General features: G+C 37.7%; 4 protein-coding genes across 6 annotated transcripts; 1 reads left to right on the top strand and 3 right to left on the bottom strand.

Annotated features, from left to right (window-relative positions):
* Window positions 1–627: 627 nt before the first annotated feature.
* Window positions 628–4,366, bottom strand: LOC111795964 (protein CNGC15b-like). The gene is given in 9 exon segments (XM_023678620.1): window positions 628–1,480; window positions 1,586–1,822; window positions 1,971–2,082; window positions 2,696–2,985; window positions 3,063–3,275; window positions 3,357–3,891; window positions 3,982–4,030; window positions 4,033–4,058; window positions 4,132–4,366. Coding segments are annotated over 9 exon segments (2,154 nt in total). The 5' UTR covers window positions 4,152–4,366; the 3' UTR covers window positions 628–808.
* A 1,446-nt stretch (window positions 4,367–5,812) lies between these two features.
* LOC111796028 (exosome complex component RRP41-like) lies at window positions 5,813–8,668 on the bottom strand. Of its 2 annotated transcripts, none has more exons than XM_023678716.1 (8): window positions 8,589–8,668; window positions 8,264–8,457; window positions 7,834–7,918; window positions 7,548–7,650; window positions 7,336–7,456; window positions 6,565–6,653; window positions 6,333–6,482; window positions 5,813–6,244 (listed from the first exon to the last, which is right to left on the bottom strand). In XM_023678716.1, exons 2-8 carry the CDS (start codon window positions 8,403–8,405, stop codon window positions 6,155–6,157), a joined length of 780 nt encoding a protein of 259 aa, XP_023534484.1. In that variant the 5' UTR covers window positions 8,406–8,457; window positions 8,589–8,668; the 3' UTR covers window positions 5,813–6,154. The 2 variants fall into 2 exon arrangements, with proteins under 2 accessions (XP_023534484.1, XP_023534485.1); XM_023678717.1 differs by having other exon boundaries at window positions 7,834–7,912.
* A 123-nt stretch (window positions 8,669–8,791) lies between these two features.
* LOC111795962 lies at window positions 8,792–13,601 on the bottom strand. 2 transcript variants are annotated; one of them, XM_023678618.1, is made up of 3 exons: window positions 13,181–13,601; window positions 10,339–11,520; window positions 8,792–9,790 (listed from the first exon to the last, which is right to left on the bottom strand). In XM_023678618.1, the coding sequence occupies exons 1-3, from the start codon at window positions 13,397–13,399 to the stop codon at window positions 9,023–9,025; spliced, it is 2,169 nt and encodes a 722-aa protein (XP_023534386.1). In that variant the 5' UTR covers window positions 13,400–13,601; the 3' UTR covers window positions 8,792–9,022. The 2 variants fall into 2 exon arrangements, with proteins under 2 accessions (XP_023534386.1, XP_023534385.1); XM_023678617.1 differs by lacking the exon at window positions 13,181–13,601 and adding an exon at window positions 12,220–12,640.
* A 2,177-nt stretch (window positions 13,602–15,778) lies between these two features.
* LOC111795984 (lysM domain receptor-like kinase 3) lies at window positions 15,779–17,189 on the top strand. The gene has a single exon (XM_023678652.1). It carries the CDS (start codon window positions 15,783–15,785, stop codon window positions 17,187–17,189), a length of 1,407 nt encoding a protein of 468 aa, XP_023534420.1. The 5' UTR covers window positions 15,779–15,782.
* Window positions 17,190–17,936: the final 747 nt, after the last annotated feature.

Genomic DNA, 17,936 nt, shown 5'->3' with positions numbered 1-17,936 from the left:
TGTCATTTTCACCCAATTATCTTATCTCATTCATTACTTTTACTTCCTAATAATTTACCCTCTCCACCTAATCTGTACAAAATTGTAACATTACCCCTTTTTACCGTCCTCGGTAAATTATTTCTTTTTACAGTGTTCTGCGTAAATAANAAAAAAAAAAAAAAAAAAAAAAAAAAAAAAAAAAAAAAAGACAGAATACTGTTGTTAGTACGCAACATTATTATTTTAGCGTTGGACTTTGTTATAAACCTCACATGGTCACACGAACCAGAGTGGGGACTTTGCATAATGCAACCGAATTTTACTTTTTTTATTTTTTTATTTTTATTATGTATCCGACAAATAATAATGTGTTTCTATTTGGTCTCCAAAGAAACTCTAATTTCGTTAATTAATCGTGATTTGGTGTGTTAATTACACGATCATTGCAAAATAACCCCTCCAATGGTCAATGGAAATGAATGGAGAGGACTGGTCAAAGTGGGCCCGATGGTAATGACTACTGCTGGTGATGTGGCCAGATGTGGGACCCATACTCTTTTTTTATTTACTGAGTTGTCCCATTTTTGGAGGGTTAAATTAAATGTTGTCCACCTCCACCCTCCCCATTCATTTGTCTACTACATCTTTCATCAATCCGGGCCAGGCCCATATAATAGGAAACGTAAAATACATTGGGCCTTTGGATATGTATTTCGGCCCATTTTGGGGAGTTGGGCCTTTGGGTCTGAATTTGGGCCCATTTTGGGGAGTTGGGCCTTATCATTTCATTTTACACACAGAACAAATAATAGAATTGTAAATTCATTCATTCCTCAACAATGGAGAAGTCGGGCTCTTCTGGCTTCTGCAGTGAGCTTACTACCCCAGCATCCGACACACAGCGCTTGTTCATCCTTATTCTAGGGTTTCCTGAACATGTATCCGAATTTGATGCAGTTGGTGGTGAAAATGGCGAGTCGAGGTTGGTAGCTGGATACCTCTCTCTAGCCATGAGCTCGGCTCTTCCTTTGCGTCTCTTATATCGCCGCCATGCTGCTTGAACAAAGCAGGCAGCCCATGTTCGCCATTGATGCGAGTAGAATCGAAATTTGTGTCTGAGTTGTTTGCTGTGGAGTCTTCTGAACTGGGAGGATACGAATTTCAAATCCTCTGCTATGAGAGCGAATGCTTCTACTTCTGAGATGGCTTTGACCGTGCGAGTGGAAGAAGGAAGTACAACGCTGGGACGAGGATCGAGTGCCCATGTTAGTAGCTCCTCACCACAGAAATCACCTGGACCGATACAACAGGAGTTGAAGAATCCTGTTCTGCCGCCATTAGTGGTGTATGAATCGAGATGTCCTCTGATTATGAATAGCATTTCATTGACTGGATCTCCCTCTCGCACCAGAAATGTGCCTTCTGTGCTCAAGGCAGGCTTAAGTCTCTCGCATATTGCATCTAGCATTCTTTCATCCATTTGATCGAACAATGGAACCTGCCAAAATCAAGGAAGAGTGTGCAGCACAGAGAAGAATCAGTTTAATTAGCCACATTTTGATCATTTCCACAAATGCTCTTCCAGTTTATGTGTGAAACTTACCCTTCGAACAAGATCGAGGCAGAGGTGACGTTTTATGTCTCTTCGGAGATCCAATGGAAGGCTTCTAAGCAGCGATTCTTCATCAACTCCTCGAGTTGCTACCCACTTATACTGATCATATCTGCGGACAGATTGTCTGAGCTCTGGAGGTAGCTGCCTGTGATGCATCCATTGCTCTGTATCAGTTCTCCTTATTCTCCACTCTTCTAACCGGACAGTCGTCGATTGGAGGTATTTCTTAAAACAAATAAGCATTTATGATTCATTTAACTTCAAGCAAGACTGACAATGATTTTATAGAAACTATGAAGAACAAGCATGATATATAACAGAACTGGGTAGGACAAAATGATCGATTACAATAGCAATTATACGAATGGCTTACCTGCATATTGCCAATGAGCAATGCAAACAGAACCAGTCCAAGAGTTGCCACAATTATGGCAAAAACTATTTCCCCAACAAAAGTGCTTGTGGCAAGATTTTGTCCCAAGGAACTGCAAGTATAAATCGAAGATAGTTGAAATTTTCATATCAAACTGTATCAGCCAAGCCCAAGCCCACACCTAAGCCCAGCTAGCAGATATTGTCCTATTTGAGTTTTCACTTTTAGGCTTCCCCTTAAAGTTTTTAGATCGCATCTCTTAGGAAGAGGTCTCCACACCCTTGTAAGTAATCGTTCCCCTCTTCAGCCAACGTGGGATCTCACAATCCACTCCCTTGGGGCTCAGCGTCCTCGTTGACACACCACCTAGTGTCTGGCTCTGATACCATTTGTAATAGCCCAAGTCCTACCGCTAGCAGATATTGTCCACTTTGGCCCGTTACGTATCGCCGTTAATCTCACGGTTTTTCAAACGCGTCTATTAGGGAGAAGTTTCCACACCATTATAAGGAATGTTTCGTTCCCCTCTCCAACCGACGTGGGACCTCACACTGATCTTCAACCATTTTATGGTTTGATGGTTTAAAGAATATACAGAGTCTCCCAGCCCCTTATCATATTGGAGGCCAATGTATTTGAAGCATATGATAATTCCATATTGTTTAATTGCTCCTTCGTTTCAAAGGAGTATGAAAAGAGAACTTCCAAATGCAGGATTAGCTCACCTGAGATTTTTCAGACCCCACCAAAGACAGTAGAAGTACTTGTTGAAAAACGGTGAGGTTGTGACATGGAAAGTTATTGAATCACCATATATACCAAATTGATAAAAGGGATCATTTGGATTGCATGTGTTTTTGATGTTGCTCGTACGAAACCACGAGCCCCTTTGAGGGTCATCGATCTTATGACAGTCGAAGAATCCATTGTTACAAGATTTGTCAAACTTACAAAGTGTTCTCCAGCATGCTTCTTGTCGCTCAATTGAAAGAAGGTACCAGCAAGCTCCTAGAACCTTTTAAAAGGATAAAACAATAGGATCATCAGCTTGAGTCACATAAGTTATTCATTTCTACTTATTCTTCTACTCACATGGCTTGCCAACATATACAGGATCAGGTTATAAGCAGCTCCAGCCCATGCTGTTTGTGTCACAAGTCCAGTGGCCTTAACAATTTGTGTTGAGAGAGGAAATATGAGAAAAAGCCTTGGGATGTACTGGAATATGAGAAAGAACCGCAGAAAGTTCTTGGTGTTTGTCATTATTGAGCCACTGAGGTTGGGGATGACAATCCATATCAGTACCTACAAAAGCAGTGCTTAGATCAACAATTTGTCAACCTCATACCCAACATCAATGATAAAGCAATTGAAAGATCCACATACCTGAGGAACTGGCACTGCTGCAATGAAATCAATCCAGAAACCATGCCGTAGATACCTTACTGCTATCTTACAAGTGTCTATAACAAGCTCTCCTCTCCCAAATACACGAGAAGAGGGCGCGACATAAGCTGTACGGAACTTAATGAGAATATGAACTGTGTAGAAAACATCAGCTATTGTTCTTATAATTGTGAGGACGACTTCGAGACCTACTCCTATATCAATGCAGACGTTATCCCGGACGACAGGCAAGTAAAAGAAAAGTGGGTCTACAAACAAAGAGATTAAACAAGCTACTAGAAAGATTTTATTCCATCTCCTTATGGCTTGTCCTCTAGGATCCAATATTTTTCTTTGCACTCTCTCATAATCCTCAGAGAAAACTCTAGACAGAACTTTAGCTCGCAAGGATCTTCCAGACTTCCTGGAAGCCGTCGATTCTGGTATATGTGTGCCATCAAGGTTGTATATGATCTTCTTCACGCCACCACCATTGATAGTAGGCAGGGTGGATGATTCAAGATCATCTTGGAATCTGGAAAAGAATCCGATAAATGCTACAGAAAACAACAGAAATTGTGTTGAAAATTGAGTTCTCTGGTTTGAGGTTGAGAAGGAAACTAACCTTACGGATCTAGAACTACCATAAGCCATAAAGATCTCCCCAAATGAACCTCTGGCCGGAGTTCTAATGTAGTCAACCTGCAACAGAAGAAAATAAGATTAAAGGGATGAATTCAGTGCCACATAGCCGGGAGAGGAAGATTTTCCATGCCTGGTGTCACCATGAATCATGTGAATTAACAAGATTGCAGCAAGGATGAAGCTGTAAAGCCTCTCAAACTGCACAACTCAAATGAACAAGTTGGACATGTGAGTATTTTCTATTAAAATACCCTCTTCAACAACCAAAAACTTTAAATATCATAGAGAATCTCAACCCCCCTCCAAAAGGAGAATGAAAAGAAAAAAAAAATGGTGATACAGAGATGAGAGAAACTTTGCTTCTTTCAGCCGCTCAAGATCATTTGAACTCTGTAACCCAATTCTTTAAACCAAACTTCCTCTCTCTCTCTCTCTCATTCAAATAACACACCGACAAGAGAAACATGGCAGTGGGGTCTTATAGAAATACCTGTTTCAGAACATGAAGAGAAACCCTTCTTGTTCTTCACGGCCAAACGACGACGACGACGACTTGAAATTCAGAATTTGAACAAATGGGGAATATGGGCTTTGAAACGTTCAATGGTGGGTTGAAAGAGAAGATTGACACAGGAAACTAAGAAATAAAATAATGGAAACCCAGAAGCAGCGCTTCCATGAGTATGTGAAAGAGACAGAACGACAGAGACAAAGAAACAGTCCATAACAGAAAATGGCGAGAAGATGCTCTTGTTGGATCTTCAAATGAAGTAAATTTTTTTTAAAAAGGTACTTTTCTTTTGCCCTTTCCTTTGGCTGTTCTTATTATATAGATCCTAGGAGTTGACTTCACTCTATATATTTTGGGAAGGAATAAGAAACAACAAAACCCCGACTTCTTTTTCTTTTTCTGTTCCTCAGAGGAAGCCAAAATTTGGCTTTTGATTCTTTTTGGTTTTTATTGCTATTTTTTTTATTTCATTTTCCCTCACTCTAACAAATTAAAAAATTTACTCCATTCTTTATAGAATTCTTAGTTTTGTAGAGAAAATGCTTATAATAGAATGTAAATAAAGAAATCAAATACCTTTTATGATAGATTATTGTGAACACCAAGAAACCAAACTTGTGAGCTCCTCTGAATCTCTGGTTCTGTATCAAGAGCAATATTGGCTGTTCTATGGCTTGAGGTGGAAATATATATATATATATATATATATATAGAGAGAGAGAGAGAGAGAGAGAGGATTGGAATTATTTGTGGAACTTCTTTGCAATTTGTTAATAATTTAATACTTTTGCAATCCACTGCTTCAACCATTGAGTTGAATGACTTAAAATGGAGGTTTGGTCGGCCTTGTTTTCTTTATGGAAATTTTATAAGGTTTAAAATTTCTATTGTATTATATATAGACTATGGTTTATAGTGCGTTTTTGTATTGAATTGTTTTGATAATAATGTGAAGAGAAGGAAGGGAAATGAAGTTGAAAATAGGGAGTGAAAATGGGGCCATAATCTGAGAAGACCTTTCGACACCCCTTATGGGAGCATTAATAATACCCATTTATTGCTGTTCCTCTTCCATTGCCATTGCGTTACAGACTGTTCTCGTTTGGCATTGCCTCCATTTTTAGCCTTCTCCTTCCCCACGCATATCATATACATATGCATATTCATGCTCTATAGCTTTGCTTGCTTGCTTTCTTAGACCCAATTAGAATATATTTATTTATACATTATCGATTCTTACTATTTTCTTTACTGTTCGCTATAACATTCAATCGTGGTTCAAGTGGGGAGAGATTGGAACTTAGGTACCCATCATCATTCATGTTTCCTACTCACAAAATAAACATGATTCAATACTTAGAATACACTTCCCATCCAACTAACTATTAAAAAAAGAATACACATACATGTATATAATGAAAATTGCCTTTGATGGGGGTGGCAGAAGCGCAGAGCTGCTTGTTTGCGAAGACCACAGACCAAAGACCAGGAAGACCAGAAAGAGGTAGGCGGAGGCTCTGAGTTGACTCGCCAACATTATAATAAATGCAAAAATAGCTTCAAGTCAACTTCGCTTCTTCCACCATTCCAATTCTTTTGTGTTCTTTTTTGTTCTTTTCCTTGAAAGAAAAAATGGCTACTTTTATTCCTCTGAAATGGTGGCAGATTCCTTCAAACATGACCGCATGATCTTCACAAGCTTACATAACGCATCAACGCAAAGTTGCATACCCTGTGGTGGTATTATAGATAACTTATTGTTTACTTCTCAACTGTGACTCTGGCAGGGTTGAAACATGAACTTAAAAGTAGATGTTTACCTCATTAATTTTAGCAGTTGACCACTCGCCTGTGATAGTGAGCTGAGTGAGTTCGCAACGAGATGGCATACAAGTTATCATCAAACTTCCATCTTCGTAGTTTTCCTCCTCCAACATAGGATCAATAAGAAGATTCTTCCCAAAGCAGCTCTGGTTAACAGATATGAGTGACTGTATAAGAACTTAAAAATAAAGAATTATGAGTGCATTATGTTGGAATCGGAATGCATACCACAGAAACTGAGGCAACAAGATCATAAAGCATAATCCCTGCATCAGCAAGAGCAAGACTAGCACATGATATTACAACAGGAAGGTCAACTGCCACAATAAAATGTCAATATTAGAGAAAAGGTAACCTTACTTCCATGCTTTAGTTTACATAAAAAGACCAAGCCCACTATCAGTAGATATTGTCCTTTTTGGACTTTCCCTTTCGGGCTTCCCCTCAAGGTTTTAAAACGCGTTTGCTAGGGAGAGATTTTCACACACCCTTGTAAAGAATGCTCATTCTCCTTCCCAACCGACGTGGGATCTCACAATCCACTTCCCTTTGGGGCCAGCGTCCTTGCTGGTACTCGTTCCCTTCTCCAATTGATGTGGGAAAGAGAACAAAGCATTCTTTATAAGGGTGTGGAAACCTCTCCCTAGTAGACGCGTTTTAAAACCTTGAGGGGAAGCCCAAAGAAGACAATATCTGCTAGTAGTGGGCTTGGGTCGTTACATGCAGAAAGCTAAGGAGAAAACTAGTCGGTTCTATCTCCAAAGTGATGCCAACAAGCATAAAATTTGCCTCATGGATACCTTAATGTGAAACCTATTGCTAACAAGTAGTCAAGTGACCCAAAATAAGTAACCAACAAGCTCCATATGTTCTACTTCAAAATTGAATAACAAATCATTGGTGCTCCCAGGTGAGGGTAACCAGAATACTTGTTCGTGTTCGTGTTCGTCAGCCAATATCTAAACGATTACTATCCATCTAAAACAATCTTAAACTTACTGCCTCCAGATTCCAACACCAAGGCAAATACATCAACAGTTGTCTTGGGGAACATCTCCAGTATTATTGCCCCTTCCAAAGCTTTATGTAGCATCGAAGAGAACTCCTTGTTTTCTGATCCCTAACAAATGAAGTTCATACAAAATCAGATAATCATGATGATAAGAGTATGATGTATAAAACATATACAACGAGAGCGGTATCCGTCACACCTGTCCCCGAACTGGAGTCGAAAATGTTGAATAACTGACACTACAATTCAGCCGGTCAATATCACTGTACATCATTGCTTTCTTACTTTCTCTAGGGCCAAAACTGATGCAAAGAACGCAGAATATGAATAAAGAAGGGGTAAAGCTCTTAATTCATGCACAAAAAGCTGCAAAAAGTGGCAAAAGATTTGAACGATAAAAGGAAAAGCATCAAAGTTCATGTAGGTTAGAGCGTTGGTATTCAAGCTCAAAGGATAGTTGGGGTAGGTTGTAAGCTAGAACTTACACAGAAACAATGACCTTGGTATTACCAAACTCTGCATAAGCTGAACCTGAAGCAGCATTTACAGCACCAGTCCTGAAAACTGCATCTGAATGATAAAATGATGTTTCAGTGCAAATTCAACAACAAAAATGTAAAATCCTCATTTTCTGAAGTCAATGACTATATGATTAACTACGAACAATACTGAACCAAGCCTCCAAGGATGAACCTATCAATAAGACTTTGTTGGAAACAACACATTTTAAACCACAAGGGTAAACTAATTGAGAACGACGAGCTCAGACTAGCAGCAATTACAAACCACAGTTTTTTAGCAAGATAATTAGAAGCTGCAGCTAAACATACAATAAATGAAACAATAACGTCAAGCTAATTATGTGGAGCAGCGAACAGCAGATGAGAAAAACAGAAGCGGGCAGGATAGACATACAAGCAGGACGGCACTGGTGGAAGCCTCGGCCATCTGGGCGAACCCAATCGACGTCGTCGCTTCTGAAGATGGGTGGCCTGGTTTTGTGGGTAGTAGGAGACGGAGAATACGTAGTCGTAGCAGGTGTCGCTTTTTTTGCCATTCAGAGTGCCAATGACTCCGTCGATAAATTTGAAGGCTCCGCCACAAATTTCCTGAGGTTTGTCACACGATGAACTGCTTCACTACCTCTTTCGCATTCATAAACACTAAAGATTTCATTTCAACAAAAACTCGCAATGTAAATCAGAATTTAGGGTTCAAAAATCCAAAAAACAGATCATACCTGCCGCCGTCGGGAAAGATAAACACATTGACACAGTCCCACTGTGTGGAGAAGGCCGAGGAACCAAATTTGGTCTAAATTTTATAAATTAAAAAAATAATAATAATAAATAAATAAATAAAAAAACATTCTTGCCATTAGTACTCTGTTTCAAAACTACACTACAAAGTTTAGATATGATCTAATTTTTTTTAGATAAAATATAAAGTTGAATGATATTTTTATTGATGTAGTGAAATAAATACACAAATGGTATTTCCAAATAACGAATCCTAACGACAACGATTAACCCACCCACGTCAAAAACAAAAAGAATTGTATAAAATCAAATAAACCAATAGAAGAACCATGAAGAAAAAAAAAAAAACAGAGCATTGGGAATTGCAGAGCCATTTCAGCTCATTTCAGCTTCAAACCTCATCAGTCACTACAATTTACCGCGGAGATGGCGGCTGCAGTGCTCTCACCGGGAAAGAGTGAGTGGGAATCAGTGTTCTTTGAGATGGCGGCGCCTCCAATATCATGGTCCGAGAACGAGTCACCATATCCACCATTGATGGCGTTTGATAACTCTGCACTGCGCTTCCCATGTCCACTGAATCCCCTCTCGCAGTTGCTCTCTGCCATGAATGCGAGCTCAATCCCGACAGCATATATGCTCTTCCAGACGCCTCGTACATATGCTTCGTCGCCATTCTTTCCTTCATTTCCTTCAGCTCGGCGCAAAGAGCCGCACATAATTGGTCGCTACCTCGACCAGATGCTGATTCAGACACGGTTCTATAACAATTGTCCAACACAGACACTGCACCAGCTAAATCACCCCGTTCCGCAGCAACTCTAGCCTCCGATATCGCCTCTGCTGCTCGAAATCTATTTCGCTGTCTGTCTACTTCTAATGACACTGCTTGTTCCCCTACTCTGTCTAGCCTCTGTATTTGAACCTCACTGACCTCGTCCAAAGTGATTGGCTCTTTGGTGATGGGGTTCTTGTAAACGCATTTAACCTTTAGCAATGGCATCTCACCTTCAGATTCATCAACTGGAATGTTGAGTGTCAACAAAAAGTCCCTCTCTTCTTCGGCATATAAGTCTCCGAAGTGTACGGTGGCACATCTTGCACGTTCTGTGATGCTGGCTTGGTAACTTCCTGCTTGTATTGAACCAAGCTGCAGAGTTGGGTGAATGCATCTTACTTCAACCTGCAGATCCTGCACCACCACGCTCAAGAGGCCACCNATTATAGTTTTAACACTTCACAGATTATGCTGAAAAGAACAAAGGGTTCTTCCACTAGATCAAACGATTAGAACATAGCAAAAGAAAGATAATAACATAAACAGTAAAAAACAGAACCCAACAAGGAATAGCCTTCTTCCACAAATCACAACTAAGTTCTAATAAATCCAATCGTACCCCACACGAATAACGAAAGAGGCAACAATATTTCAAAACGGGATAAAACCAGAAAACACCAATAGCCTCCGTCCGTCGAAAGAAGGGTTTGTCTTTCTGTAAGACATAAATATTCTCTGATAAAGTGCAAAACCAAACCATTATGTAAAGTTTTCTTGAAAACCCATAATTGAGAGGATCAGTAAGAATCCGTCATAGATATTCTACGAAAAAACTGATCGAATACAAAAAGAACAATCATAGGNCATCTTGCACGTTCTGTGATGCTGGCTTGGTAACTTCCTGCTTGTATTGAACCAAGCTGCAGAGTTGGGTGAATGCATCTTACTTCAACCTGCAGATCCTGCACCACCACGCTCAAGAGGCCACCGATGCACTGAGCGAATGCATCCTGGATTGTGCTTTCGTTTTCTATAACTGAAAATGTGCCCCCTGATGCGTTGGAAATCGTATGCGCTGTCACGGGATCATGGTCTGCACCGACTCCAAACGTATGCACCGGTATCTGCTGCATTCCAGAGTGGTTATTGTGAAGAATTGAAACTGGAAGGAGGGACTCGTAATCTATTTGAGGACGAGCACTACTAGAACCATTGAAAGTATATGTATCCTGCCCATCAGACAACATTATAATGCTAGCAACAGGGTTCTTCAACTTGCGGTCAACCAACACCTTGGCACCTTTCTTCAAGCCTTCAGCAATGTTTGTCCCACCGTTTGATGATAGAGAATTAACAGCCCGCAATGCCTGCTGTCGTCCAAGGTCAGTCATTCGAGAAAGCGGGAAAAGACGATGAGCGGTTGAGGAGAATGATATGACCGAAAGCCGATCAGAAGGGCCGAGATTCTGGATCACAAAACCCATAGCACGTTTGAGCAGGGCGAGCTTCGTACCTGCCATACTGCCACTAACATCAAGCACTGTTACCAGATCAACTGGTGCACGAGAAGGTTGATTCAATAGAGGCAATGCAGCCTGGCTTCTAGAGTTATTTTGTGTAGCAATGGAGAAAGGAGCCTTGACATGGACTAACACAGAGAAGTGATCACGAGAAACTGATCTTGGAACAGCTGAAATTTCAGGGTACGTTTTGACCTCTACTTTATCAGTGCAACTATGAACAGCGGCACCATCATTTGATGTGTTTCTCTCGGTGGCATGAGGTTGTTGATCTAAAGCTTCATCATCATCATAAGCTACTGGTTCAGAACCATGAAAAAGAGAGGAGATCTGTCTACCAGTATCGGAGCGAGGAGAAGCCATCTGTCGAACCATAGCCATCCACGGATCATCTGGGGCCGAGCCAACTGGGTTGGTTCTGGGGCTAGCGTAATCCGAAGTGGAAATCTGGAAAGGAATTTCTTTCCATTTCGCTCTGCAAACAGGGCAAATTTGGCTCCCATGCTTTACATTTGAGGCAATGCAATGGAAATGGAAAGAGTGAGAACACTCTGCAGTGAAAATAGCATGCCCATTCCCTGCTTTCATGGTGATCAAGCATATTGCACAGGTCCTCTGCAATTTAGAAAGAACATTCAATCAAATGGGCAAGTCCAAATGCAAATAAGTGCCAAAACTAACTCCAAAATACTGCATAATATGATCAGATTTCCCAGAATCGACAAGAACCTTCTTGGCCAGAATTAAGATGCATTATAGTTTTAACACTTCACAGATTATGCTGAAAAGAACAAAGGGTTCTTCCACTAGATCAAACGATTAGAACATAGCAAAAGAAAGATAATAACATAAACAGTAAAAAACAGAACCCAACAAGGAATAGCCTTCTTCCACAAATCACAACTAAGTTCTAATAAATCCAATCGTACCCCACACGAATAACGAAAGAGGCAACAATATTTCAAAACGGGATAAAACCAGAAAACACCAATAGCCTCCGTCCGTCGAAAGAAGGGTTTGTCTTTCTGTAAGACATAAATATTCTCTGATAAAGTGCAAAACCAAACCATTATGTAAAGTTTTCTTGAAAACCCATAATTGAGAGGATCAGTAAGAATCCGTCATAGATATTCTACGAAAAAACTGATCGAATACAAAAAGAACAATCATAGGAAGAGTATTCAAAACAACCTAGAATCAAAAACCAAAAGAGTAACAAGATTTCAAAAGAAGATAACACAACCCACCAAACACAATTGAATTGAAATAGGCAATTAATCGACAATTCGAATAACGAGAAAACAGAATCATTACCCTAGAAGACCTTGATCCGCTTTTGGATACACGGGAACTAGACGAAGAATGAATCGGCGAAGATTGGCGGCAATTTGAAGCACTACCCATCGGAGAAACGGCCTCAGAGGACATGGGAGCAACATTACTAGACGGCGTCGAATCCCCAGCAACACGAGGAAGATGGAGACACATACGAGTCCCAAAAGCCATCTTGAGTTTCTTCCATGTACCGGTCATTGTGTAGTGGTGGGTTCAGAGAGATGGCAATCTGTATAAAGAGAAAGCCATGCGAGAAGTGGAAGAAAGAAGCAGGAGGCGCAATGTAGAAGAAGGAAGGAGCGGTGGTCCAGAGAGAAATTCACAGAGAAGATATAAGGGAAGGAAGGGGATTGAATCGGCGTTCTGAGTTCAGGGGAGGAGGTAAAAGAGGAAGAGCAGCCTTTTTTGCTATTTTATTTCCTTTTCTGTTACCCAAGACGTAAATACTTTGCCCTTTCGCTTTTTTATTTATTTCTGTAATTGCNAAAACAGAACCCAACAAGGAATAGCCTTCTTCCACAAATCACAACTAAGTTCTAATAAATCCAATCGTACCCCACACGAATAACGAAAGAGGCAACAATATTTCAAAACGGGATAAAACCAGAAAACACCAATAGCCTCCGTCCGTCGAAAGAAGGGTTTGTCTTTCTGTAAGACATAAATATTCTCTGATAAAGTGCAAAACCAAACCATTATGTAAAGTTTTCTTGAAAACCCATAATTGAGAGGATCAGTAAGAATCCGTCATAGATATTCTACGAAAAAACTGATCGAATACAAAAAGAACAATCATAGGAAGAGTATTCAAAACAACCTAGAATCAAAAACCAAAAGAGTAACAAGATTTCAAAAGAAGATAACACAACCCACCAAACACAATTGAATTGAAATAGGCAATTAATCGACAATTCGAATAACGAGAAAACAGAATCATTACCCTAGAAGACCTTGATCCGCTTTTGGATACACGGGAACTAGACGAAGAATGAATCGGCGAAGATTGGCGGCAATTTGAAGCACTACCCATCGGAGAAACGGCCTCAGAGGACATGGGAGCAACATTACTAGACGGCGTCGAATCCCCAGCAACACGAGGAAGATGGAGACACATACGAGTCCCAAAAGCCATCTTGAGTTTCTTCCATGTACCGGTCATTGTGTAGTGGTGGGTTCAGAGAGATGGCAATCTGTATAAAGAGAAAGCCATGCGAGAAGTGGAAGAAAGAAGCAGGAGGCGCAATGTAGAAGAAGGAAGGAGCGGTGGTCCAGAGAGAAATTCACAGAGAAGATATAAGGGAAGGAAGGGGATTGAATCGGCGTTCTGAGTTCAGGGGAGGAGGTAAAAGAGGAAGAGCAGCCTTTTTTGCTATTTTATTTCCTTTTCTGTTACCCAAGACGTAAATACTTTGCCCTTTCGCTTTTTTATTTATTTCTGTAATTGCCATTCTTTTATTATTATTATTATTATTATTATTATTATAGTTTGCCTAATGATTTTTTTATTATTATTTCTGTAATTGACACGGTTTGGGCTGTATACTGGATGATACTTGGTGGCTTGACCCAAATTAGATATCCATTTTAAAGTTATTTTCCCGGGAGCCACCAAATTAATTTGTGTTTTAAATCATAAATATATATTTAATTTGAATGGTATAAATTAATATTTTATATATTAATATAAAATACAAATATTATAATTAATTTAATATTAAAGATAATATATTTACTGTATTTAATGATTTGAATTATTGTATATAAATATATATTTGAAATTTAAATTTGATTTAAATTGGTAGAGGCTAAATTAATTATAAAAAAATATGTAGACTTTGGTAATTTGTATGAAAGTACGTTTAAATTTTTACAATTTTCAATAATATTTTAAACGTTTAATTGTTATTTTTCTTCAAAAATATCTTCCATTGTTTTAAAAATTAAAAATATCTATGTGTGGATTATTAAGATTTTATTTCAAAATATTTAAAAAAATATTCTTGAATTTTAAATTTTTTTATTAACATGGTCCAACTTTTTTAAAAAAATAAAAAGAAAAAACATATTAAAAAATATCTATCAACATTTAAAAATCGTATAAATAAAAATTATTCATCAATATATTAACAAAGATAAACTATCTACGTTTCATACATTATTTATATCAAGGTATTGAACATAAAAAATATTTTATTTTTTTCTAAAAATTTGAAGATATTAATTTTAATTTTGAAAGTTAATAAGTATTTTTAAGACCCATTCCATCTTTCACGTATTAATTATTTTTTAAATTAAAAAAAAAAGGGTATTATTAGAAAATTTTAATTAAACATTTTTTAAAAAGTTTAATTGTATTTTTGTAAAAGCTTCTCCGACTTAGAAAAATTTTGCAACTAACTATTAACCATTTTTATTCAAAATTAATACGTCTTCCAGAGTATTTTTATTTATTTATTTTTATTTATTTATTATTATTATTATTTTTGTTATCTATTGTATTTTTCAACACATTTAATTGTGCGGTTAAAAAAAATAAAATTTATGGTGGATATAAATATTAATTACCAAGAAATCCGACTTAAAATTTTGAAATTTGAAAATCTTATATATATTAAGTTGTTGTAATCTTATATTTTTTAAAATATATTAAATATGTCCGTCAATTTTGTTGTTTAATTTAAACATGCACGATGGTGGATGTTTTTAAACAATTATTTATTTGATTACCTAAACTATATCATCTAAATAAAAAATGATAAAATAGGTTAACAAGATTATACACCTTATTTATTTTGAATATAATTTGTATATTTAAACATTTTTACTAAGCTCTTTATTATTATAATTATATTTTTCAATTGATTACATAATAATAATAATAATAATAATTTGAAACGTGCACATATTCATAATTAAAGACTAATTTCATTTTTAAAAAGCCAACCATTAACCAGTTTTAAGCCGCAGTTTTATTTTATTGCGATAAATAATTTAAATAATGTAGGGGAATGTCTTCTGTATGTACACACACATACATAACATAATCTTGACAATATGACAATATCTATTATAATTTATTTATTTATTTAGTGGATAATGTTACTGTCGTGGAACCGGTAGACAAAAACAGGCCGTAGACGTTATTTCATCATTTGTTTATTTTTAAAGATAATTTGTTTTATTGTCCACAAAATCTTTAATTTTTTTTTATAATTATTTTAGATGGATACAGTGAAATATAGAGGATTGAAAAAGACGAATATTTTACAAATCTCAACCAATTTAAATAGCAACATGAGTGTTTTTTAAGCTTAATTATTGTAGTGCAATCATTATTATTAAATAAGCAAGAATAGTAATAATAATATAATTTTGTTTCAAACCTATAGTATTTTAATATTGCTGTGTGTATGTAATTCTATAAATCTTTATAATAATAGTTCATAAACTAAATTTGAAAATAACAAAATGTCAATAGCTAAATTTAATAATAAAACGTGACTTTATAAATATTATTTTACTTTCATAAAGATAATAGTTTGATGTTGATACGTGTAACTATTATATATATATATATATTTGAAGTAGACCTGCTAAGAGTTTACTACACATCAATTTCTTCCCCCCAGAAAAACCTTCATCTTCTTCTTCTTCTTCTTCTTCTTCATTCCTTTATGTGTATAACGAAAATGGCGCTCCATGTTGCAGAGATTGAATCAAAACCTCCCCTCTCGCGATCCCCGCGATCTAAACTCTCCGATGCAAATTCATCTACCTCTTCCCCTTACAAGGATTCCGAATTCATATTCTCCAATTCCACCAACAAATTTTCTTCAGGTTCCTTTTCGAGCCTTCACGAATCTCTTCCTGAATCTCCTCGAATCTTTGATTTCTCTGAAATTAACGCAGCCACTAACAATTTTCTGAACAAGCGATACTCTGCCTCGTCCTCCACGCCTTCATGGCGTTGCACGCTTCGTGGTAAGGATGTCATGATCTTCCAACGCAAGTTTCATCGCAAAATAAAGCTCCAGGAATTCAGAGATCGCTTCTACGAGATTTGTCGAAGTCACCACACGAGTATGATCGAACTTCTTGGCGCTTCAATTTCTGGAGAATATCTCTATTTGGTTTACAATTTTGTAAATGGAGCGAATCTCTCCGATTGTTTGAGAAATTCCAGAAGCCCTAATTTCACTGTTTTATCCACTTGGATTTCCAGAATGCAAGTCGCTACAGATTTGGCGCAAGGCCTCGATTATATCCACAACAAATCAGGATTAAACATAAGCCTATCGCATAATCACATAAAGAGTAGCAGTATTATAGTAACAGAGCCTTTGTTTAACGCTAGGATTTGTCACTTCGGTGCAGCGCAGCTCTGTAATGAGGTTGATTGGAACAAAACAGTTGAAGAACCGACGGATTCGAGGTGTAATGGCGAAATTTCTACGGATTCAATGAAGAAAGTACAGATAAAAGGGGTTAGAGGATACATGGCACCGGAGTATAAATCCAGCGGCATAGCAACTCCAATGACCGACGTGTACGCGTTCGGCGTGGTGATTTTAGAGCTATTGTCTGGAGAGGAGCCTTTGAAGTTCAAATTTGACAGAAGAAAAGGCAATTTCGTTAGGGTTTCTTTGATCGAGAGCGCCATGGCAGTAATCGAAGGAGATAATGACGAGGAGCCTCAAGGCGGTGTAGCCCTAGAAGTAGGAGGAAGGTTGAGAAGGTGGGTGGACCGTAGGTTAAAGGACTCTTTTCCGATACACGTGGCGGAGAAGGTCACGCGATTGGCTATTCATTGTGTTGACGTGGATCCATCTAAGCGCCCTAATATGGCTCACGTGGCAAGCAAGATTTCCAAGCTGTATTTAGAATCGAGAATTTGGTCAAATAATCGGGCAATTCCGGCCGGGTCGTCGGTTTCTCTAGCTCCTCGCTGAACCAGCTTGATATTGATGTAACTCAAAAGTTTGATTAATTTCTAGTTACAATTTAAATAAATTTAGAATTACATCATTGCATACCTCATCCACGTTGACTTAGTAAAATAATTCAACGAATATCAACTACCGATTATAATCTTTATAAACACATCTAATTACAGAAACGCATTAAAAAATAGATTAGAAATATCCACATTAGACTTTTAATTTATTTAAAGACATTATCTACACCGATATGTTTATGGTAAAATCATTGCTTAATTGCTCTTCCTCATCTAATCACCTAATCTATCAAGAGGACCAGCCCAAAAACTTGTCAACCCAAATAATTAATTCGTAGGTGTGGAGATGTGTGGGGGCCTAGGAGCATCTAGAGTTGGCTCATATTGGGCTTCAATTGAAGACGTGGGCCTCTTGGGCCAATGAGAGAATCATACTCGGGAATCGGAGATTATCCGTTTAGACAGGAAATAAGGTAGAGAGTGGGTTATTTTTTCTTGATTAGATAAATAGGACCGAGGATGAGATTATATTCCTCGTTTCTGTCTGCCACGGCTCTTAATATAAATATACGTTCAAGCATAAATACATATCTATCCTTTTCAAATATATTAGAATATTTAAATAATATCACATTTTTGTAATAATATTATAAATAATATCATAACCCGCATGAAAATGGGCTGGTTTGATAGAATAGTTTTAATGTAAGTAAATTTCTAATATATATATATATATTTATAT

The sequence above is a fragment of the Cucurbita pepo genome, chromosome LG05 (assembly GCF_002806865.2).
Source record: "Cucurbita pepo subsp. pepo cultivar mu-cu-16 chromosome LG05, ASM280686v2, whole genome shotgun sequence".
Classification (NCBI taxonomy): Eukaryota; Viridiplantae; Streptophyta; class Magnoliopsida; order Cucurbitales; family Cucurbitaceae; genus Cucurbita; species Cucurbita pepo.
Note: the sequence above shows the minus strand (reverse complement) of the source record. Positions and strands in the feature narration are given on the sequence as shown.

Bases quoted from the DNA above. Each gene is read 5' to 3' on its own strand.
- LOC111796028 (XM_023678716.1), bottom strand. From the start codon at position 8,405: ATGGCAAAAAAAGCGACACCTGCTACGACTACGTATTCTCCGTCTCCT. The intron at 7,651-7,833 runs GTAAGTTCTAGC...TCTTTGCATCAG, and splicing joins ACCAAGGTCATTGTTTCTGT to TTTTGGCCCTAGAGAAAGTA. The intron at 6,245-6,332 runs GTAAACATCTAC...ATACCACCACAG, and splicing joins CAACTGCTAAAATTAATGAG to GGTATGCAACTTTGCGTTGA.
- LOC111795962 (XM_023678618.1), bottom strand. From the start codon at position 13,399: ATGACCGGTACATGGAAGAAACTCAAGATGGCTTTTGGGACTCGTATG. The intron at 11,521-13,180 runs GTAATGATTCTG...TCTAAATTGCAG, and splicing joins GCGGATCAAGGTCTTCTAGG to AGGACCTGTGCAATATGCTT. The intron at 9,791-10,338 runs GTTGAAGTAAGA...CAGGATCTGCAG, and splicing joins TGGTGGTGCAGGATCTGCAG to GTTGAAGTAAGATGCATTCA.
- LOC111795984 (XM_023678652.1), top strand. From the start codon at position 15,783: ATGTTGATACGTGTAACTATTATATATATATATATATTTGAAGTAGAC.